Source organism: Acinonyx jubatus, chromosome A1, assembly GCF_027475565.1.
Source record: "Acinonyx jubatus isolate Ajub_Pintada_27869175 chromosome A1, VMU_Ajub_asm_v1.0, whole genome shotgun sequence".
NCBI classification, from domain to species: domain Eukaryota; kingdom Metazoa; phylum Chordata; class Mammalia; order Carnivora; family Felidae; genus Acinonyx; species Acinonyx jubatus.
This window is the reverse complement of record NC_069380.1, coordinates 174,099,637-174,123,404: the sequence shown is the minus strand read 5'-3', so window position 1 is coordinate 174,123,404 and position 23,768 is coordinate 174,099,637. Positions and strand designations below refer to the sequence as shown.

The 23,768-nt window shown below is 44.9% G+C and overlaps 2 protein-coding genes across 6 annotated transcripts in view; both read left to right on the top strand.

The window, feature by feature from the left end:
* Window positions 1-1,673: 1,673 nt before the first annotated feature.
* Window positions 1,674-14,490, top strand: RPL26L1 (ribosomal protein L26 like 1). 5 transcript variants are annotated; one of them, XM_053226461.1, is made up of 5 exons: window positions 1,678-1,753; window positions 2,158-2,334; window positions 9,478-9,618; window positions 10,369-10,544; window positions 14,265-14,490. In XM_053226461.1, the coding sequence occupies exons 2-4, from the start codon at window positions 2,167-2,169 to the stop codon at window positions 10,495-10,497; spliced, it is 438 nt and encodes a 145-aa protein (XP_053082436.1). In that variant the 5' UTR covers window positions 1,678-1,753; window positions 2,158-2,166; the 3' UTR covers window positions 10,498-10,544; window positions 14,265-14,490. The 5 variants fall into 5 exon arrangements, 4 of the variants coding, with proteins under 4 accessions (XP_053082436.1, XP_014928178.1, XP_026890405.1 ...); XR_008300316.1 differs by lacking the exons at window positions 10,369-10,544; window positions 14,265-14,490 and adding an exon at window positions 4,576-4,957 and having other exon boundaries at window positions 1,674-1,753; window positions 9,478-9,616; XM_015072692.3 differs by lacking the exon at window positions 14,265-14,490 and having other exon boundaries at window positions 1,679-1,753; window positions 10,369-10,733.
* A 5,222-nt stretch (window positions 14,491-19,712) lies between these two features.
* ATP6V0E1 (ATPase H+ transporting V0 subunit e1) overlaps window positions 19,713-23,768 on the top strand; it is a 33,255-nt gene continuing 29,199 nt past the window's right edge. The window contains exon 1 of the mRNA XM_015072695.3: window positions 19,713-19,899. Coding sequence (XP_014928181.1) covers window positions 19,796-19,899 — 104 coding nt within the window. The 5' untranslated portion in view covers window positions 19,713-19,795. The remainder of the gene's footprint in view (window positions 19,900-23,768) is intronic.

Below are 23,768 nucleotides of genomic sequence, written 5' to 3'. Positions count from 1 at the left end.
TTCAGGGATCAAGGCAGATGCCCTGGCTGATCATGAGGCAGAGTAAAATGCTAGTGTTTGACAACTGCGTCACCATATGCCTGGGGACACTAATAAACGGAGAGAGCAGGGGACCTGCTTGAGTCTAGCAAGACAACCCTCTCTCTGAATTTCGGGGTGCCTGTTGATTGAGCACCACAACGTCTTCTGACATGTGGCGTAAAGTAGGTGCTTAATACATATGAACTATGTAAACTCTATGAGCAGAACGAAACCTTTCATTCCCAGCTGCCTCGCGCGCGGGGTGTCTCAGGCTGACTGCCCGTAGGGTGGCGCCCGCGTCTCCGGGCTGTCTGCCCGGGAGGGGAGGCGGGGCTCGGACACTACTGGGCGGGGCGAGGCGGGAACGCGGGGGGCCGAGGTTGGGGCTGGAATCCGGGGGGGGCGTGGCCGGGATGAGCAGGGCGGGGCAGCGGCCACAAACTTGCAGGCGAGCTCTGACTGCCGAGGCCCCAGCTGGTTTTCCCCAAGGTGCATTGAGTGTGTTTACTTCAAACACAAAAAGCTTACTGTTTGCGTCATCGGTAGTTAATGGTGAAAGTCTGAATGTGAGGACTCATGGATGTGAGGCCCGGCTTTAGGGCTGGCCTGAAGGAAGCCCCACACATAGGCCTCTGCTTTCATTAGGAATAACGGCTTACTGTAATTAAGAGCTATGCGCCAGACCCTGTTCTAAACATTCCCAACGGATTAGATCACTTAGTTCTCATAACAACTCTATGAGGCACCTACTGAGATCATCCCCATTTCACAGACGAGAAAACTGAGGCTCAGAAACATGCAGGCATCTCCCCAAGATCCAGCCACGGGAAGAGGCACTTGGGTTCAGGTCTGAAACTACAACCCCAGCCCTCCCCAACAGGGCTAAAACACTGGAGGAAAGTTTTGCAAGACCAGGTGGTTGGTTCTCAACGCCCTATTGTTGCACCTCAAATTCTTTGGGTGGGCAGGACGAGGGGAGTGCTTGCTTTAAAACCCCCACTTACCACTGCGTGGTTTCTTACGACTGTGATGGAGCACAAAAATTTTCATTTTGGGGGCGCCTGGGTGGCTCAGTCGGTTGAGCGTCCAACTTCGGCTCAGGTCATGATCTCGCAGTTTATGGGTTCGGGCCCCTCGTCGGGCCCTGTGCTGACAGCTCGGAGCCTGGAGCCTGCTTCAGATTCTGTGTCTCCCTCTATCTACCCCTTCCTCGCTCATGCTCTGTCTCCCTCTGTCTCTCAAAGATGAATAGACGTTTAAAAAAAAATTGTTTTTTAATTAATTTTTTTTTTTTTTTTTTTTAAATTTTGAACAAGCTTCTCAGTGTTTCTAAAGAAGCAAGTCAGCCGATTGCATCTGGATCATCAGGAATGCTCAATATGCCTCTCGGCGGAGGGTAACACAGGCAAAGAAAGTTTGGGATGAGAAACAGACTATTGGTGTACCTATTTTTAACACACCAATAGGCCTCTGTTGCAGGCCCTACAGAAATATGCCCCTTCTCCCCCGCGGTGCCAACTCTTCGTGGCTTCTGGCTTGACCCCCGAAAGCGGCATGGCCCTGGGGTGGCTCCCTTAGAATGAGGCACTGCGATCCCACCCCAAGTCGCAGGGGGCGCCATTCAGTCTCTTTCTGACCGGAAAGGGACTCCGCTTCCTCTCTACGCTTGCGCGGCAAGGAAGTCCTCACTTCCGGCCTTGCGCGCGCGCCGTCTGAGCCTGACTGGTGCAAGGTGAGTAGAGAGAGGCAGGTGTTTTGTCCGAGTGAGAAGCGCTCCGCCCCATTGGATTCTTCCCCAACGCGCCGCGGGGCCGCCCGTCTCCCCAGAGATCTCTGCGTGACCTCCAAGCATGCATTCTTCTCCAGCCGCCCAAACCTTCCTCTGACAGTGAGCCTCGAGGCCCCGCTGCCGCCCTGTTCCCACGACTCCTCTGCTCAGGCACGCGCTCCCCACGCATGCCTTACTGTGTCACAGCCAGACCCCTCATTTGCCCCATTCTCCTCCCTCCATCACCTTCTGAGGCCATCTCCTCCCGTAGAGCTCTTGCGCAGGGATGGGAGGAGTGTCCTGGATGGAGAGCGGGCCATGGTACCCGACTGAGCACCCATCACTCCTTCCCGCGCCTCTTTTTGCAGACGGCCAGCATGAAGTTCAACCCCTTCGTGACCTCGGACCGCAGCAAAAACCGCAAACGCCACTTCAATGCCCCCTCGCACGTGCGCAGGAAGATCATGTCTTCCCCGCTCTCCAAGGAGCTGCGGCAGAAGTACAACGTCCGCTCCATGCCCATCCGCAAGGACGACGAGGTCCAGGTTCGTCTCCCTCGAGCTCTGGTTATCCAGAAGCGTGTCACTCTGGTGCCGGCTTTGCCTAAGAATACCATGTGTGCTTGGACGTGGGGGAGTCGTAGACTCCCATGCCTCCAGGCCCCTGGCAAGTAACCTTGCAGATGTGTCCACAGCCCCCAGGGTGTGCCTACCCAGATTAACTGAGAGCATTCAGATACAATTCTTTAGTAATCATGATTGTTCAGGAAACTAGTATACGAGCCAAGCAAAACTTTGCTTTTCGGTTTAGTCCGTTGGCTCCAAGTTTGCCAGGCATTGCTTGTGGTGACTCTTTGAACCAGCATCTCCAGGGGAAAGTGCTACGATGAGAGTAATTCATGTTTCAGTAACATTGGATTTAGTGGAGGCTGGGCATTTGGTGGCACTGGATTTGGCAGAGAGAATAGAGAAGCAGCAAGTCAGAAGCATGAAATTATTAAAGAGAATGACCCATGTGAGAGAGTATAAGCCTTCTGTTCTTCCTAGAGCTTAGGATGTGTGGTAAGAAAGGGAGCGTGGGGGGATGACTGAAATAGACAGGGAGTGGATTGAATATGTACGGAGCAGGCGCCGTTCTAGACCCTCTCCAATCTGATCTCTTTCTTACTACTTCATAGAAACTGTTTTTGGCTGAGATCAGTAACATGTTTATGACAAAATCCAGTGGACACATCTTGGTCTCATCATCCTTGACTTTTTCAGCAGCATTTGGCATAGGTAGCACTGCCTCACTTCTAGAAATAGTCTGTCTTTTTGGCTCCTGTGACCATTTGGGCTCAGTTTACTTCTGCCTTCTCAGACTCTTTTGCTGGCTGTTTCTCCTCTGATCTCTAAATGCTGGAGTTAGTCAGGGCCTGCACCTGGTCTAACATCTCATCTTACCTACATTGTCTGCCTGGGTGATAATACCTGCTCTGAGAGCTTTAACTGTCTGTCCTATGCTAACAATTCCCTCTTTTATATCCCAGCCCAAACCACTTTTCTGAGCATAGACCTGTAGATACGACTATCCGCTGAACATCTTTCTTTTAAATTTTTTTTAATTAAAAAAAAAATTTTTTAAACGTTTTATTTATTTTTGAGACAGGGAGAGACAGAGCATGAACAGGGGAGGGTCAGAGAGAAGGAGACACAGAATCCGAAACAGGCTCCAGGCTCCGAGCTGTCAGCACAGAGCCCGACGCGGGGCTAGAACTCACGGACCGCGAGATCATGACCTGAGCCGAAGTCAGCCGCTTAACCGACTGAGCCACCCAGGCGCCCCACATCTTTTTTTTTTTTTTTTTTTTTTTTTTAAATCTCATAGTCGTCCCAGGGGCACCTGGGTGGCTCAATCGGTTAAGTGTCCAACTTTGGCTCAGGTCATAACCTCAGTTCATGAGTTCGAGCCCTGCATCGGGCTCTCTGCTGTCAGTGCAGGGCCCACTTCGGATCCTCTCCTCATCTGTTTCTCCCCCTCCCATGCTTGCACTCTCCCTCTCAAAAATAAATGCTTTAAAAACCTCATGTCGGCTCAAGCTTCTAATCTGGGAGTGCTCTCGATCAAAAAACTGCTACTGCCTCTATAATCGGATTCTCCTCCCATCTTTCACACTTCAGTAAGCAATGCTTTTTCACTTGCCTACGCCATAAACCTCTAAATTCTAATATCTCTCTCTCCCTGACCCATTTCTACTTTGTCACTTAATCTTATTGATTCTGTCTCTAAAATGTGTCTTGAATCTGATCACTTCTTTCCATTTCCATTTCAGTTCAAGACTTCTCCAGCTTCTACTCTTAATCGTGATCAGACGTTCTTCACAGAGGGGTGTTTTTTGCAAATCAGATTGTACTTAAACCCTATCAGTGTTGCTTGATTGCTTACTATAAACCTAAAATCATTGACAAGGCCTTGTGTGACCCAGTCGTGGTCTACTTCTCCAACGTCACCTTATTCTCTAATGCCCACCTGCTCTGTAGTTCAGACATACTGACCTTTTCAGGTCCTTAAATGCACCTTGATCTTTCCTTCCTCAGGGTCTTTGCCCGGAATGGTCCCTCTGCCTGAAGTGCTCTTCCTTCTCCCCTTTACCTGACTAACCCCTCATTTTTCACTGTTACCTTAAATGTCAGTTCCTCGGAAAAGCCTTCCCAGATACTTTAACCAGTATTCTATCGTAGCATCCTCTATTTACATTTCTGTCATAACAGTGAACTCAATTTGATTTTATTTCTTTTTAAACTGAGGCATACCGGGCCCATCTGCACCCCCCAAAGGCGTGGCTGCCCCGTTGGCGTCACAAAGCCACGAGCACTCGTCCTTCAGCCTGGAGTAGCTGGAGTTCATCTTCCTCCAGACTGTTCCTCGACAGCCACCTGTGCCAGTGCCTGTCTGCGATCATCCCTGAGCCCAGGATCCAGGTGTGGTTCCAGAACAGGCGTGCCGAGTCATGACATCACAGTGGGAAATCCTTTCGACCTCGGCCAGGCTGGACCTTTTGCTCCACCACTCTGCTCATGGAACTGAAACGAAACGATGGAAGCCCTAGCTGCCTCTTGAGATAGATGTGAACTGCCTGCCACATCCCAGCACGGTTGGAGAGGGCAATCTCTGACCCTGACTCTCAAGGTCAGAATTTTGAAACCTATTCTCTCTCTCTGAAGGCACTGATTCAAAGCCGGACTCATGGGAGGAACACATCTTTTCTGCCTTTGATAACTCTTGAGGATTCTAGGCAACTTCAGGTTAAGCTCAGAGAGGCATGACTAGTAGCCAAGGAGACGCTCATCAGAATACTGTCCTTTCTGGCTTCCGTGTTAAGGTCACAGCTGTGTTCTCCTCATGAGGGTTTTGCCAGTTCTCTCTCACCTGTGAAGCTGCCTCACCTTTCGCCTGTGAACATTTACCCTTGCCCAGTTCTTCTTTCTCTGCGGTGCGCTCCCCCGAACCCCCCTGAAGTTGTGGCATTCATTTTGACACATGCATCTCCAGATCTGCACATTCAATTTGGTTTATATTCCTGCTTCTTCTTGACGGTCCTCTCGTCTTTTGGGCTGGTTTTTCGGAACTCATTATCTCCACAAGAGCACTTCAGCTTGACCCAATTTCCACTTGTGCCTGACAGCTGCCGCCTTCTCACGCTTCCTCCAAGGCTTGCACGTTTAAACGTACTCTAACCCATCTCCTTCAACCTCACGCTGTGCCCAGTATTTACCACTTTTTTAAAGCAGCCTGTCGTCTCTACACTCCTTTGTAGCTCCCAGGATTCTGTATCCAGATTATTTCAAGAGTCCCCTGTCTCTAGCTTCTCAACTTTTTACATATCACTCTCTTTAGAAATCTGTAGTAGCCTCCATTTGCTACCAAATGATGAAAACCTTTTGGTTACTTTCCCAGACAACTAACTGACATGTCTGGCCAACAGGGCAGCTTTTCAGATCTTCTTATGGTCACCCCTTCACAATGTATGTCTCAGAGCTCCCCCATCCCATTTGGGCGCCAAATGAATACTTCTCTCAAAACACGTGAGATCTCTCCCCCCGACCCCCAACCCCCTTCTGAAGCCTGAAACTTTCTGTAGTCCTAATTTTTGTGCCTGTTACTTCAGTCATTCCAGCATCCCCCTTAGCACTTATTGTTGTACTTCTGTGCCATGTTGGTGAATTACTCAGTGGTTCAACAAATGAAAGAAAAATAAATAAAACTGAGGCATAATTTACAGACAGCAAAATGCACAGGTGAGTTTGGGCACACGTAAAGCCATATAGCTGTCACCGCAATTATGATCCCAGTCACTTCCCGTGTGCCCTGTTGCAGTTAGTGATCATGTATTTGCATGTTTATTAGTTAACTGCTTGCTACCTATTACATTAAGATGAGGCCAGAGAGCTTCTCTTTTTTGTTGCCTGACCTCAGTGCAGAGCCTGGCACCTACAGGGGCACAGCCACTATTTGTTGGATGAATGAAAAAAAATTATTGAGCGGATGGAATTAAGACGTGAAAGAAAGAAAAGGAGGGCAGAGGAGAAGATGTGGCCATTTTTCCAGTGTCTGTGAGGTGTGAATTGTTTCCCTTGTAGATAGAACCTGAAACTCTGGTTCAATAAATGAAGAAAATCACATCTAGGCCAGGAATCCAGGTCTGACTCCACCAGAAGAGTAAAATAGTCGCAAGTGTTTGTTAAAACTGCCTCTTCTCTTTTGGGATCTTCCAAATTTCACATACTTTCTTTGTCTGCTCAGGACTACCTGTCCTGCTTCACAGAGGAAATTACAACTATCACGCAGGACCTTTCAGAACTCCTGTTCCAAACCCTCTAACTTACCTCCAGTTCCACCCCTGCGTCTTTGTGCTTTCCTATTGTATTGACAGAAATGTTCCTGTTTCTGTCTAGAGCTGATCCACTATATTCAGTGGCCTTCCATTCTCTTAGATTCTTCTCTCCATTTTCCCCTTTCTGTACAGTTTCCTTTAACTTTTCCTCCATACTTGTTCCTTTTCATAAGCATTTAAACACATTCGTGTTTTCCTCTCTTTAAAAATAAAAAAAATTATCACTTACCTTCGCATCTCCCTCTAGTAGATATTCTCTGTCATCCTCTTCACAGCCAGGTTCCTTGGGACTGTTTTTCGCCTTCACCTTCTCTATGGGGAACTCATTGTCTTACTGTAAATGCCTTCAGTCTCTGCTCCACTGAAAGCACTCTAGCCATGATCACCAGTGACCAGCTTATTGTCACATCTTTTCCTTTATCCTTCCTGCAGTTGACCATTCCATGGCATTTGACAGTGTCTTCTTGGCTACTATAACCCCACACTCCCCTGGTTGCCCATTCTCTGGCCACTTCAGTCTCCTTATGAGCTCTTCCAAAATGTTGGCTTTTCCTTGGATTTCTGCATTCTGCCCTCGTAAGACCAGCTCCCTGAACCAAATCAGGTTTCTGAATTGCCATCTCTGGATGACTCCCAGGTCTTTGTTGCTGACCCAGTTGGTCTTCCAGCTATGTATAGAATTCTCTACTAGAATGTCACGAGATGCCTCAAATTCAACATGTTCCCAACTAAACTTTTTTCTCCTAACACGTATTTCGTCCCGCTCTGGGAAAGGCATATCCATCCATCCAGTTGCCCAGCCAGACTCTGTACATCCATCCAGTTGTACCCAGAGGCACAACCATCCTTGCCTCTTCTCTTTTCCCTTCCCAGGCCAGTTAGTTTAGTCTTACCTTGTCCCTCTCCTCATCTAGTGTTTGTCCAGTTCTGTTTAACCGGGTGTTCCTTTGGACTTGTTTTATTAACATCTTTTCTTGAATCTTGATGATGGTTAAGAGAGGCTATTTCATAGACTTTTCCATGTAAAAGTCTCTGATCATAGAGAGTATGGTGGAGTTCCAGTGAGGCATGATCTTCAGCCTGAAAATCACCTTGGTAAGTAAGTTGAACAGTCTAAATGACATTTCAGGAGTATTGAGATTCTCTAGTTTTTTAATACATGTGGTATTTCCTCTCTGTTTATTATCAGCATCAGCTATATCATGGCTCCTATTGAATAGGCTTGTGCCTTCAAGGAAACCATAATCTAGTTAGTTTTGAATAGCATTGGAGTGTGAATAGTAGATTTTTAGTACATGAAAACAGCCCAAGAGATTTTAACATTTTTGTTTTTTGTGACTATAAAATATTTGTGTTAATTATAGAAATCTTGAAATTTGAAAGAAAATACATTTTTTCTTTTTTTAAGTGTTTATCTTGAGAGAGACAACTCAAGGGCAGACAAGCAGGGGAGGGGCAGAGAGAGAGGGAGAGAGAATCCATACCATCAGGTATAGATGGCAGGTATAGAGCCAGGTATAGATGGCAGGCTCCATACCATCAGAGCAGAGCCTGATGTGGAGCCCAATCCCATGAACTGTGAGATCATGACCCTAACCGAAATTAAGAGTCAGACACTTAATTTACTGAGCCACCCAGGCGCCCCTGGAAGAATATACATTTTTTAAAAAGCCATGTGTAATTAGGGTGTCTGGGTCAGTTAAACCGTGTTGCACAACAGGTTATATTCACTCCTGGCTCAGTCAGTTGAGTGTCAGTTGGATATATTTCTATCCCATTGTGTTATATGCCATATATATGAAACATACAAGATTCAGACTATATTTCATATAAAGCTTTGTTTTTTTTTCTAAAGGTCCTATCTTGAGCATTTTGCTCGGTGATAAATTATTCTTTGAAAACATGGATTTTAGGGGCACCTGGGTGGCTTAGTCAGTTAAGTGTCCGATTTTGGCTCAGGTCATGATCTTTCACAGTTGGTGAGTTCAAGCCCACATACAGCTTTGTGCTGTCAGCATAGAGCCTGCTTTGGATCCTCTGTCTCCCTCTCTCTCTGCCTCCCCTCTCCCCCGACCTTGCTCACGTGCACACATTCTCTCCCTCTCTCTCAAAAGTAAATAAAACATTAAAAAAAAAAAAAACATGGGATTTTTTTTTTTTCAACGTTTTTATTTATTTTTGGGACAGAGAGAGACAGAGCATGAACGGGGGAGGGGCAGAGAGAGAGGGAGACACAGAATCGGAAACAGGCTCCAGGCTCTGAGCCATCAGCCCAGAGCCCGACGCGGGGCTCGAACTCACGGACCGTGAGATCGTGACCTGGCTGAAGTCGGACGCTTAACCGACTGTGCCACCCAGGCGCCCCAAAAACATGGGATTTTAAATGGTCGCATAAGAATCTCAGGATGCTATCTTTAACCATTCTTCTCCATTTAGATCTTGAGAGTGATTATCTTTTTTTCTTAAACTTTACTTATTGTTATTTAACTGAGATATAATTGGTATATAAGATTGTGTTAGTTGTGGGTGTATAGTGATTTACCTTTTTACTCTCCGGACTAGTTCTGTGATAGCCATTCTAGTTCAAGGAATTTTTTGTTTTCAGATCAGAAAAAAATTGAAGTGAATTTTCACCTGACTTGGAACAACACAGAGCAGATTTATACCCCCAAAAAAGCTAACTCTCGACTGCCAGGGTTAATCTGCTTTGTACAAAAAGTTGTATGTTAGTCTGTATGTTCCTGATAATTAATTTCCTCACGGTGATGTTCATGCATGAGAATGGGGGAAAATTCTCTTCTGTATTTTCTCTTAGGTGGTTCGAGGACACTACAAAGGTCAGCAAATAGGCAAGGTAGTCCAGGTGTACAGAAAAAAGTATGTCATCTACATCGAGCGAGTGCAGCGTGAGAAGGCTAATGGTACAACTGTTCATGTGGGCATTCACCCCAGCAAGGTATGGCGGGACTGAGTGGCGGTAGTGGCTGGGTAGTGTAGCTTAGTGCTGTTGTAAGTTCTCAGTGTGTTGGTAGTGTCTACTCAGGTGGCCCAGGCAAGGACTTCTAGAGGGAGGTGGGGCAGGCTTGATTGATTCACTGGCTTAGTCATCAAGGATCCGTATTGTTTTCTTACCTGTTTTATCATCCTCGGTGAAGGCTCTGCCTTCCAGCAGGTTGCAGGAGGGTTCCAGGCATCCCTCTCCTACTAGATAACATCCAGAGGGAGGAGAGGGAAGGAACATCTCTTCCTGTGGCCCTCACATCCACCTGGCAGAATATGCTGTTCCTCATTTGCACTCCATTCCATGCACTGTATTGTAGGGTCTTTCTCTTCCAGAGTTTCAGATGAGGGCAGGATAGTTGCGGTCTTACTTATCCTTACGATCTCTATTGCCTACTAGCTGGTGGGAATGGTTTTTTAAGCTATGCGCTTTTTAAGGGATGTTTTTTAAGCAATGCGTTTTGCTGGCCAAGGGATGATAAACAAACCAGAAACATGTTGGTAGTATAATTTGTTTGTCCCAGCCCAAATGATAGTTGATATCACTAAACTAACTGGTCTTATAGATCCTCAGGAGTTGGGCAGCAGAAGGAACCAAACTGCTATTGTTGGGAAAAGTTCTGCTGTACAGAATAATTACATGGTTATAAATCCTTTCCACTTAAAAAAATAAATAAATGAAGATTTATTTTCTCACTCCTAACAGGTAGTTATCACCAGGCTAAAACTGGACAAAGACCGGAAAAAAATTCTTGAACGCAAAGCCAAATCTCGACAAGTTGGAAAAGAGAAAGGCAAATATAAGGAAGAACTTATTGAGAAAATGCAGGAGTGAATATAACCTGTTGTGCAACCACGGTTTAACTGTAGATTTTTAGTCTGGTGTGTATTCCTTTGAAACTTTTCAAGATGTCTGTCAAACGTTTCCTTCCTGTTTTGTTGTTGATAATGTAGCTTTGTAAATCTGCTTTTGCTGTTTTGATTAATAATTTTATGAATAATAGTTGAAAATGTCTCCTAATTGCAGAGGGAATTTGCATTGTTTTGTAGATAAAATCCATCTTACTATGAGTTCCTCGATGCCATTCTTTCATGTGTTTATCACGTACGGAGCAGCAAAATAGCAGTGGCAGGATGGCTGTGCTCCTGCCTGGACCCTCATGCTGAAGGGGTGGACAGGACAGGGCTCTCGTCCCTCATTCAGGGGTGTGTCCCACTCAGTGATGGTCATTATGTGAACTGGCACATACAGGACTGAGCTCACTCAATGGCTGGTGCTGCTTTGCACGCTTATGTCTCAGGTCTCGATGGATTGCCCTTTGGCCAGCTTCCTGTCCCTCGTGCTCCAACCAAGCCAAATGGCATGCAGCTCCCTGACCAAGCTGCCCTTCCCAAGGTCTTGACTTTGTAAGTGTATTTCCAAGTGACTGAAGTGTCCTTCCTCTCTCCTGGGGCTAACTCAGGAAACTGACGACAGCCTGTAGGCAAGATGTGGCTCACAGATTATGTTTGTCCTTCTGTTGTTCTCATGATTTCTTAGAAGTCAAGTTCTAACACTTAAAACTTGAGAGATTCCACAGAGAAATCTGGATCTTGCTTCATCTGGTTGCATGGGGCCCTGATCCTGCATAGCGTCATTTGTGTGGAGCCCGGGGCTGGCTGCTCTATCCAGTCTGCTCTGCCCATGTACCCAATTTGCCTGGCCCCCACTGGCGTCTGCGTTTTACACTCCAGGTCTAACTGCAACCAAACTAATATGAGTTCACTCCTTGGTGAGTTACAGATAGAGACTATACCAGGTGGAGTTGTGGTTTTGGTTTTTGTTGTTTGGTTTTTGGTTTTTGGTTGTTTGGGTTTTTTTTGTTTTTTTTTTTTGAGAGAAATTGAAAATTTTAAGCAGGCTCCATGCTCAGTGCAGAGCCCAATGTGGGGCTCGATCCCACAGCCCTGGGATCATGACCTGAGCCAAAATCAAGAGTCCGGACGCTCAATCGATTGAGCCACCCAGGCGTCCCAAGGTGGAATTGTTGTACAACAGAAACTTATTTGCAGTAAATAAGGAAATCACTTTGAAATCTGTGACCCCCTGAGTAGGGGTGAATGGGTTTCTTTCATTTAGGGTTAGGATGGATATTCAGAAAGGGGAATTTCAGTCATTATAGGTAGAGGTGGGTATAAGGTCATACACTTGTCTTAAGGAAACCTGCTGATTTAGCATTGTCTGTTGTGTTAATGAAGTTTGTTTCTGCCGTGGGTGAAGATTTTAACATTCTAATGAAGCAGAGGTAACTGTTGGACCTGGGGAAGGGGTTATGGGCCTGCTGAAGAGCCATAAACTGGATTGGGTCTTGGGCTCCTTATCTTGGGGAAGCAGTGAAAGGCCTTGCTTACTTTTGAAACAGCTCTGGGAGTTTTGCCACTGATTCATTATCTCTGATATGGTTAGGCTACTTCCTGGCCTAGTTGAATCTGTTGTTAGTTTTTGCATTCTCATTCTTCCCTTAAAATCCTTAGCTATTGAGTTTTTTACATTTCTTTGTAATTCTGACACCTTGTAAGTTCTACAAGAAGTGTGCTAGAGCAAGAAGAGATGCTTGGGGGCACCTGGGTGGCTCAGTGGGCTAAGTGTCCAACTTTGGCTCAGGTCAGGATCTCATGGTTTGTGAGTTCAAGTCTCGAATTAGGCTCTCTGCTGTCAGCGCAGAGCTTGCTTGGATCCTCTGTCCCCCTCTTTCTCTGCCCCTCCCCTGCTCAGGCTTTCTCTCTCAAAAATAGATAAATATTAAAAAAAGAAGAAGAAGAAGAGCTGGTTAGGCACCTATCATAGAAAATAGCTGGGACCTAAAATGACTTCTTTTCTTTTTCTTTTCTTTTCTTTTCTTTTCTTTTCTTTTCTTTTCTTTTCTTTTCTTTTCTTTTCTTTTCTTTTCTTTTCTTTAGGTTTATTTATTTTGAGAGAGAATGAGAGCAGGGGAGGGGCAGAGAAAGGAGAGAGAGAATCCCAAGCAGGCGCTGTGGTTTCAGCACAGAGCCCAACGCAGGCTCGAACTCACAAACAGTGAGATCATGACCTGAGCTGAAATTAAGAGCTGGATGCTTAACCGACAGCCACCTAGGCACCCCTAAAATGACTTCTCTTTCTTTTTCTGGGCACCCCTAACTCTTTCTGCTTACATAACTTCTAGTTACCCTTCAAGATTTAGCACCAGATCCATCTATAAAATCCTCCCTTGCTTCTGTGAAAAATTATTGATTAAAATGCATGATAAAAATGCATAAAATGATAAAATGCCTCTAGTGACACATGGCTGGACACATTGAGTTTCTTAGTAAGTGTTGATTGAGTCCATTATTTCCCATTTTGAATGATGAAAAATGAGCTCAGATTAATTGTCCAGATCCCAGAGAACGTAAGAGATGGAGTTAGTATTTGAACCCAGACCTCACTGTATCAGAGACCACTCACATCCCACTTCAAGCCATCCATCCCTGGTGGTCATTTTTTCACCCTGTCATTTTTCACTCCCTTTCCTGGAGTCTGACAAGAGACTAGACATCAGTGTACAAGGGAGAAGAAGCTATACATTTATAGCAGTAGTGCTGCCTGGTGGGAAAAGCATTGTCACCATTTCTCCACGGGACAGTCCGTAAGCTTTTGAGCAAGTTACTTAGCTCTGTGCTTCCGTTTTCCCAGTAGTAAAGCATCATAGTTAATACTTGCACTGCCTTCCCGCCTCATGGAAAATGGAAGGATCAAATAGGCTCTTTCTGAGGACCCTGAAAGCTGTGAGTGTACAAATGCTAATATTGTTAGTTGTTATTGTTGTTTTACTGTATTTCCAATCTAAGATTTGCTTTGCACCGAAAGAGGTAATGATTTTTTTACCAAACAAGTCTGTGGAAGTGGAAGCACAAACCACAAAATTCAGTATGCATTCTCTGACTCAGGCATTGATTTAAGAGTAGGCAGAATGATACTTGTCTTGGCTCTGAAGCCAGAGAGATTTGTATTCAAATCCTGCTCTGGTTTTTGGGCAGCCATTTGTATGAGCTTGTTTCCCCGTATAGGTGAGAAGCTAAAAATATTTCTCTTTGTGAAAATGCTTTATCAGACGTGAAAATTAAAGTAGTGGTCCACCAGATTCTTCTGCCCTTAGGAGTCACTTGGATGCTTACTAATAGTTTCTACCCCTTTGCCGGGAGGTTCCGTGATGCAGTAAGAATGGAGAGAGACCTCTTCGGGTCTTATGTGAATGTGTATTTCTGAGGTGGCTCTTGTGTGATATGTACAACCAGTTAACTCTGGGGATTGTGGATTAGGATACGTGTAAAGTGTATATATACACACAGCACATAAAATAGAGTTGGTGCCTCATACATGGCAGCTATGTTACCATTAGTAGTCTAGTGAGATCTGTAGTTTTTTCCGAATTTGAGTTTTGTCTTTATTCTCAAACAACACATGATTTAGTACCCAGAAGTTGCATAAAAGTAAGATTCCATACTAGATTATAGCACGGACGACATATTCTGATACCTGGTCTGGGCCCTAGGCTCCAGCCTTAATTCTCATCAATAAACTTAAATGATGATGTTTCCTAGGAGTCGGTCTTGGCTTGTTGTCAGCAACCCGTTCACTACAAATGACGGACCAGAGCTTTGAGAGCTGTCATTCCCACCACCGCCAGCCCCCCACAGGCAACCAGATCATGCCAGAATGCTTGTATTGAGCCATGTGAGTAATAGTGCATGGTGAAGAGCAGGAGCTCAGCATCACATGTGAGTTCTAATCCCGGCGCTGTCAGTTCCCAGTTGTGTGCCCTTGGGCAAATTGGAAAAAAGATGGAAAAAAAAGGAGTTACCACTTCATTGAGTTGTCAGACTTAATACCCGAGATACCACGTGTAGAGCAGAGAGCTCAGCAAACTTCAGCTTTTCTTTTAAAGGAGATGGGCAGTAGGTTTGTTTGCAGGAGCTGAGGGAAAACGTTTTCTCAGGGGAGCTCATAAATGCCGGTTGGTTTGGGGTTTTTTATTTTTTGTTTTTAAGATTTTATTTTTAAGTAATTTCTATAACCAACGTGGGGCTCAAACTTAACAATCCTGAGGTTGACAGTCACATGCTCTACCAACTGAGCCAGCCAGGTGCTCCAAATGCTGGTTCTTGAATGGAGGGGAGATGTACGGGCAGTAATGTGTTTTGGCTGCTGCAGGAAATGGGGACTGGAGAATGCCACATGGGTGGGCCTGCCTATCAAGGTTCAGGCCCAAGGATTTTAGCGTGTTTCCTGGAATGACTTTGAATTAAGCAGTTTCCTACCGACCTCATTATGCAGATGTCCATTCACTTGAGTGAGTCCCCTGTGCTATTTTGGGAAGCCTCCAAACTTTTTTTGTTAAATGTTGTATTTATTTTTGAGAGAAAGAGAGACAAAAGTACAAGCTGGGAAGGGGCAGAGAGAAAGGGAGACACAGGATACGAGCAGGCTCTAGGCTCTGAACTGTCTACACAGAGCCTGATGTGGGGTTTGAACTCCCGAACTGTGAGATGACCTGAGCTGAAGTGGATGCTTAACTGATTGGTCCCCCCAGGTGCCCCAATGGAAGCCTCCAAACTTTTAAACTTCAGATAACTGCTTCCGAATGTCTGTTTTTATACTGCATTCTGGCATGTTCAGCTACAGAGCTCTTCGTGTGAGTTGGGCAGGCAAGGAATTGAAAATTCTGGGAACCAGACAATTCTACTCACCGAGACTCTACCATCCTCTCTTGATACTACAGACTGAGCAGTTCCCATCTGACAGCGTGTGTCTTTTTTCATTGTTCTGCTATATTAGTTTTTTTTTTTAAGAAGTAATTCTTACATACGGTGTAACATTAGACGATAACACAAGGCATGCAGTGAAAAAGTTAAGTTTCCTTGTCACCTTCGTTCTCAGTTACTCAGTTCTCTCCAGAAGCAGTCACTGTTTCCAGTTTCTTTTGTATTTTGCCAGAAATATTTTGTGCATATATGATTGAGTGCTTATTAAAAGTCTGTGGGGCACCTGGATGGTTCAGTCGTTTAGGCATCCGGCTTCAGCTCAGGTCATGATCCCACGACTCGTGAGTTTGAGCCCTGCGTTGGGCTCTGTGCTGACACCTCTGAGCCTGGAACCTGCTTTGGATTCTGTGTCTCCTCTCTTTCTGCCCTTCCCCTGCTCAAGCTCTGCCTCTCTCTCTCTCTCAAAAATAAACATTAAAAAAAAAGAAGTCTGATCTATGAAGAAGTCTTCTTGAGAAAGATCATCCAAGTGTAAATAGCTCTATACTATAAGGTTGATTTACTGTTTGAACACATAATTACAATATAAACATGCACAAATATTAAGTAAAATATTTGGCTGAGGCACCTGGGTGGCTCCGTTAAGCATCCGACTTTGGCTCAGGTCATGATTTCATGGTTTGTGACTTACAGCTCTGCATCTGGCTCTCTGCTATCAGCTCGGAACCCGCTTCAGATCCTCTGTCTCCCTCTCTCTCTGCCCCTTCCCTGCTCACATGCTTTCTTTTTCTCTCTCTCAAAAATAAATGATCATTCATAAACATATATTCTTTGGTCTTCAGAAATAACTAAGTGCACCTGGTTGGCTTGGTCAGTGCAGCTGTTGACTTGATCTCAGGCTTTGAGTTTGATTCCCACGATGGGTGTAGAGATTCCTTAAAAATTTGGGGGGCACCTGGATGGCTCAGTCAGTTGAGTGTCCAACTTCGGCTCAGGTCATGATCTCATGATTCTTGAGTTCAAGCCCCACATCCGGCTTGCTGCTGTCCGTGCAAAGCCTGCTTTGGATCCTCTGTCCCCCTCTCCTTCTCTGGCCCTTCCCCTCATGTTCTCTCTCTCAAAAATAAATAAAAAACATTTAAAATAAAACTCTAAAAAGAAATAACTAAGTCAACCACATCCTCGCCTACCCCTAGCTGGAGAGCCACTAATTCTAAAATAGGGTTTTCACAGTTCTCATCTTAGGAATTAGATGTCTCTGTCTTGTTAAGCTGTGTAGAATTCAGGGTTTTTGGGTTGACTTACTGTCTGAAATTGGAGAAGCAGTATGGCTTAGTGGGATGAACAGAAGCTATAAAGACTTCTATTCAGATCCCAGTTCTGTTACTTAAAACAGACTTTGGGCACATTACAGATCTAAGCCTCTCTTTGCTAATATGTAAAATGGGTTTAATAAGGGCCATAAGGTGCTATGACTATTGAATGACAGAGGTAATTCAAAGCACCTAGTTCAGTGGCATATGGCTGCCACTCAAGAAACCTGTCATCAGTGGTGGCTGCCCACGCATATGTGCTGAGCAAATGAACTATGAAGCATGTTGGGGCTTTCGGCTCCTCCAGTAACCTCCAAGCTTCCAGATCAGGAAAGGAACTTTATGACTGCATGGCTTTGTGACTCTGCGTGCCTGTTTTTATTTACAAGGTCGAGCTTAGGAAAAGGGATCCTCGAGGTTGCACTAGAGCGTTTTAGTCAGCTCTTGTTTACTTTATCCTTTTGGGATTGTCTTGGAGGTTTTTCCTTTAGCAGTTGATCTCAGACTTTTTGGTCTCAATATACCTGCTTACACATTAAAAAAAAATTATTTATTTTGAGGGATGGGGAGGGAGCACGAGGGGGTGAGGGGCAGAAAAAAGAGAGGGAGAGAGAATCCCAAGCAGGCTCCTTGATGTCTAATGTGGGGCTTGATCTCGTGAACCATGAGATCACGACCTGAGCTGAAATCAAGAGTTGGACACTTAGCCTGTTTATGCATTTAAATACCTGTTACACATCTAAAAATTTTTGTGGGGGGCATCTGGGTGGCTCAATCAGTTAAGCATCTGACTTTAGCTCAGATCACAATCTCAAGATTTGTGAGTTCACGCCCGGCATTGGACTCTTTGCTGTCAGTGCAGAGCCTGCTTCGGATCCTCTGTCTCCCTCTCTCTCTCCCATCCACCCCCATCTCAAAAAAAAAAATTATTGTGGACCCCAAATCTTACTTACATATGAGTTATGTCATATTATTTACTACATTATAAATCAGAACAGAAATTTAACATATTTTAGATTCATTTTAAAATAACAATAATAAACTTATAAAATGTTAAATAACATTTTTATGGAAAATCTTTTCCAAAGCAAAATCTGAAAATGTGGGAAGAGTGACATTGTGTTGCATTTTTGCAAAATTCCTTAATGTCTGGCTTAATGCAAGACAAATGGATTCTTAACAATGCTTCTGCATTCAATGTGTTGCAACATGTTTTGGGTAAAGCACAGGAAGAAAATTGAGCTTCACACAGATTGGAGAATAGAGAGGCCCTTGCACATCTCCTGGGAGAGTCTCAGGGACTTCCAGGGGTCCTTCAACCATACTGACTTATTTCCAGAAGTAGACTTTTAAGTGCCTTGAAGGCAGAGAGTATTTCTTCATTTGGTGGGTCACTGAATCTTTGTTCCTGGCCTTCAATACCACTTTTTATCTAAAGTGGGTGATAAAATGTGTTTGACAGATTGACTGATAGAGGGAGCTATTGGCCAATGCTAGCCCACAACTGTAATACCAAGATTAAGGAATTTTCTCATTTCACAGAGCATGAAACAGATTTAGACAAAACTGGTGTCTGAAGAGCCACATCCCTGTGCTTCCCAACACCTGCTTTTAAAAGAAGTTGCCAAGAGGGTGAGGCAAAGACTAGACTTAATGTTGGGGCGCCTGGGTGGCTCAGTCAGTTGAGCGTCCAACTTCGGCTCAGGTCATGATCTCACGGCTCCTGAGTTGGAGCCCGGCGTCAGGCTCTGTGCTGACAGCTCGCGGAACCTGGAGCCTGCTCTGGATTCTGTGTCTCCCTCTCTCTCTGCCCCTGACCCACTCAAGTTCTGTCTGTGTCTCTCTCAAAAAGAAATAAACATTTAAAAAATAATAATAATAAAAGATTAGACTTAGTGGGATCAACTTAAAAGAAAATATTTGCCTTTATTTAAGAAACAGGAAAAAATCCACAATAGCTAAAAAGTGGAAGCAACTCACATGTCCATCTTCAAATGAATGGAGAAACAAAATGTGGCAAATACACACAGTAGAATGTTACCCTTAAAACGGAAGGAAATTCCAACACATGCTACAGTATGGCTTAAGCTTGAGGACACTGTGCTAAGTGAATCAAGACCGTCACAAAAAGAAAAATACTGTATGACTCCACTTATATCAGGTATCTAGAGTAGTCAAATTTACAGAAACAAGGTAGAATGGTGGTTGCCAATGACTGGGGGAAGGGAGAATGGGGAGTTGTTAAATGGGTATGAAAAAGTTCTGGAGGTTGGGTACACAGCAATGTGAATATACTTAATGCTACTGGGCTTTACCCTCCATGGTTAGGAGGGTGAATTTTATGTATATTTTACCACGATTAAAAATAAATTAAGAAAAAAATCGGAAGAAAGGAGTAAACTTTTTTCTCTAATTTAGTTATGGCTGACGTCACCCTTAACTACTCAGTTCAGTTATACAAAGTGTTTATTGAGCACATTCTACATATAAGTACTCCTGAGGAGCAACCATCAGTTAAACAGTGCCTGTCCTCAAGAAGGAGTTTGCCCTCTACTAGAGTGTTGGTTAAGATACACGGCCACAAAAGAAACACTAATAGAATGAAACAGATCTCGGAGAAGGCAGTGCTTGGACTGGAACTTAAGGACAACAGAGTTTCTAACTAGCATGTTTTCCGGGAGCAGTATATACACAACGATGACCTAGTTTCCCATATTACTGGTCAGATCAAAAGCTTGGAATCGTGTTTGAAGAGTTGGTACAGATGTTAAAGATTATTGGTCCAACTTCTTATTTAATCCAAGAATCTATTCTGCTAAGTGAAGAAAGAAATCAGGACGTAATTCGAGGTAAGAAAACGTGGCTAGTGCAGGGAAACGGTGGTCCACGATAAAAAAATGCACTGGATTTAGGGAGGGGCGGAGTCCGGCGCGCGGGTCACGTGGGGGCGCGGGAGGCGGGTCTGTGTGCGCGCTGGTCACGCGGCCGGGTGTTGACACTTCCGGGTGGGACCAAAGTGAGGCGGCTGGGCAGGGGCTGGCAGGTTCCGCGACAACCATGGCGTATAACGGCCTCACGGTGCCTCTCATCGTGATGAGCGTGTTCTGGGGCTTCGTCGGCTTCTTGGTACCCTGGTTCATCCCTAAAGGTCCCAACCGGGGGTAAGTGCGCCAGGCCCGCCTTGGGAGGGACGCGCGGCGAGGACCGGCCAGGCAGGGCGGGGGAGGGGGCGACCTGCACCGGTCAGAGACCTTGGGGCGGCCCTGGACTCCAGAGTCAGGCCCCTATCTCCTGCAGCCCCCCGACGTCTTATCGCAGCAGCTTCCGTGTTCGCCGGGCCGAGGGTGATGAGGGTGACTTCCGACGGACCCTCCTTGGCAAGGGGTTTTAGGGAAATTTGTTCCCATCACGGGCCTGTCCGGGGAGGGCGCATCGGAAATAGGTTTATATCGACTCAAGGAGAAGTTGGGGTTTGTCTCTAGACGACTCTTCGCCCCTTTAGCCCTGCCCTCCACTCAAATGAGGCCTCGTTTGCCTAAACTTTAAAGGAAAGGATCAAATAAGACAGAAATGCCCTTTGTGCCTCACATGTTGTCGCAGTTGCACAGGACAAGCTTGTGCAGCAACATTGAGCCCAGGCCTTGCATCTAGTGGGCGCCAGGTAGTTGGGGCCTGATCTAAAGCGAGATCAATTACCGAAGAGCAGGAGGTATTGTTTAGAAACCCCTGCGTCATACCTTTTGGAGAACGCTCCTGCGCTTGTATTTTGAATGTACCAAGTTCTTAGAATGATGGACTAAGACTTTTCTCCTAGACTTCTTTGTTAATTAGAGCTTTGTAATCTATTTTGTAAGCATGAGATAGAGCCTTATCTTCGTAGGAGTTTTGGAACACCCTCTTTCTGGTTCCTCTTTTGCCTCTTAGTCATTTTTTTCTCAGCACAAAATCACGTGGAATGAAACTTAGGCTGAAGACAGAGCTTGTCAGAAACAACCATCTCTTGCTTTATTCTTTGAAACAAATCGGTGGCTTTACAGTGCTTTGCATGCATAGGAGGCATTCAGTAACTATCCATTGAATGGATAAGTCTATTGACTTTATTAAAGGAAAGAAAATGCCATTACTTCCTTAATATTTTGTGACCCAAACCCCATTTGCTGTCTGGGTACTTAGATTTGGTACTTATATCTACCTTGAAAGTCAGTCAGTTTGTTTAAAGAGTTAAAATGGTAGATGAATTTCTGTCATTTGGTGGTATTGGGTTTCCCCTTCCCCCTTCCCCCCCATAACATCATTTATAGAGGGTCATCTCTCTAGCCTATAATAAATGATGCAGCGTGTCAGTTCTTGGGTTATTAAAACAATTTGTATTACCAAATTTAATTTCTTAGACTTTTTTTCTTCTACTAGAGTTAAGGAACAAGAAAGTACTTCTTTGTTGTGTTTCTTTCTTCAATTATTTCATTACCCTACTGTCTGCCTCTCCAGCCTAAATACTCAAAAAAGCGTTTACTAATGTGCTGGTAACAATGACCACTCCTTTCTCAAAGACCCCCATTTGGGACTCCCCTTGCCCAGCCTTGGGACTTCATGCCGCTGCTCTTATCCAGGGTAATGAAATGCTTCTTGTAGTACATTGGACTACTCAGTTTCCAGCCCTAGTGTCATGATTCAGGTTTGACCTGCTAGTGATATGTTATCTGGGCCTGATTCACAGCCTCTACCCCAATCCTTGTGTTTCCTGCTCTTGGCAGGATTGAGCAGTTCTTAGAACACAAAGTGTCTCTTAGGAGTTACTGTATTACACTTTGAGAAACACTGCTCCTAGCTGGATGATCCCTGTGACCTTGGACAATTTAGTTAACTTTTCAATGTTCCCATTTCCTTATTCTAAGATGAAAATATTAGTACTAAATTAGTAGTAGTTCCCCTTTGTCTCCTGAAAGGCTGCAAATGGTTTTTTTTGTTTGTTTTGTTTTGTTTTGTTTTGTTTTTAGTACTGTGAAGTTTGATTGCTTCAAGGACTAGGTGAATTTTTAATCAGGAGAGCATTTCAGATTTCAAGGATTTAAAAATATCTTTGTTAAGGAGATAAGTAAAGGTGGCTGTGTGACAAGGGAAGAAGAGAGACTTTGATGTTAAATCCTTTCCCCCTGTAAGTCCCAAGCACATCAGAATGCAGAAAAATCTCTGTAAAACCTAAATCAAACCCCTTGTTCTCATTCTTTTCTACACTGAAAAAAGGCCAGGTGAAACCAAGTTTGTGTTTGGAATCAGCTTTCCTGACCATTCATGTTTTTTATGATTTCACTCTCTTCAGGAATCCACAGATGCTCTAAAAGCTTCGGTTTTTCACAGTGGCTCCTTTAGCAGTAGGTGTGGGGGGGGGGGGTTGGAGCTAGATCATAGGGACTTCAGTCAGCTCCAATTTTTTCAAACATACAGAACATTTTCAAACATAAAAGAATAGAGAGACTGCTGGATACCACCACTTAGATATAATTGGTAACATTCAGATTTGCTTTATATCTGTGAATATGTGTATGTGTGTGTATATACACACATACATAATTTTGCTGAACTGTTTGAAAGTAAATTGCAGTCATCATGATGCTTTACCCCTAAACACTTCAGCATGCGACAACTAAGTGGCATATTTGGAGACGATATTTTATGTATGCATGTATGTATGTAATCTCTACCCCCAGCATGGGGCTCGAATTCATGACCTCAAGATCAAGAGTTCCACGTTCTTCTGACTGAGCCAGCCAGGCACCCCTGAAGGCGGGGGGGGGGGGGGGGGGGTGGCTTTTGCTATGAAACTATTAAGCAGGTAACACAGAAGAGACTCAGCTGTTTTCAGCTCTCTGAAATGGTCTTTGGGGAAGACAGAAGATACAGGGATTCCAGGTTGAGGCAGAGGGATGGAAGAAAATGAGCAAAAGCTTGGCATGGAGAATAGTAAACCTGACGTGTTTGGGGGGACAGTGAGGCCCCCTGCGTTTGGGAATGAAAGGTTGCTGTTTGAAAGTGGAGAGTGGTGAGGATGAGTGGAGGGAACTGATGACAGGTGAGGAGCCAGACTTGATGGTGTAGATCTTCACACATTTTTAACTTTTTGTGTTTATTTTGAGAGAGAGCGTACTTGAGTGCGAGCAGGGGAGGGACACACAGAGAGGGAGAGAGAATCCCAGGCTGGTTCCTCGCTGTCAGCAAGGAGACTGACGTGGGGGCTTGATCTCAGGAACGGCGAGATCATGACCTGAGCTGAAACCAAGAGTCGGATGTTTAACTGACTGAGCACCCCCCCCCCCCGCCACCCAGGCACCCCTTCAAGCATTTTTATTCCGCAGTTGGCAAAGTTTTGTAGCACAAATTCTCATGCATACTTATTTATGTATTAGAAGCATAATGTATCAGTTACTTTGAAAAATGTGCCTTCAAAATATATCCGGAGTCTGACCAGTCCTCCCTACCTGTGCTATCAGCCTGGTCCATGGGATTATTGCACTTCCCTCCCCGACTGGTTTCTCAGCTTTTTCCCTCTGCCTCTTTCCCCCCAGGGTGTTTCCACTCTGGAGAGATTGTCTTAGAATCAGATTTTGTCAGTCCTGTTCTCGGATCCCTCCAAATAGCTTTCCTTTTCCTTTAGAAGCTATCAAAACACTGCTCTTTATCCTCCTGAGTGTCAGAAATTGCAGAACTACAGTTGATCTATTTTGAAGGTGTTTCCAGTTCTTGTCTATATTCTCCCCTCCCCTGACTTCACTTCCTGCTAGGCTCCCGTGGCTCTGCTCAGCCCCTCGGGCCTCTGTCCTGTTTTAACTCCTGGTACCCTAGAGCCTCTGCATTCACTATTGCCCCTGTCTGGAACATTCCCTCACCTCCTTCAGGACTGACTTGCCGGGTCCTACCCTCTTTAAAATTGCAGCCATAGTGGGTGCCTGGGTGGCTCAGTCATCAAGCATCCTATTTCGGCTCAGGTCATGATCTCATGGCTCATGAGTCCGAGCCCCTCTGTGCTGACAGC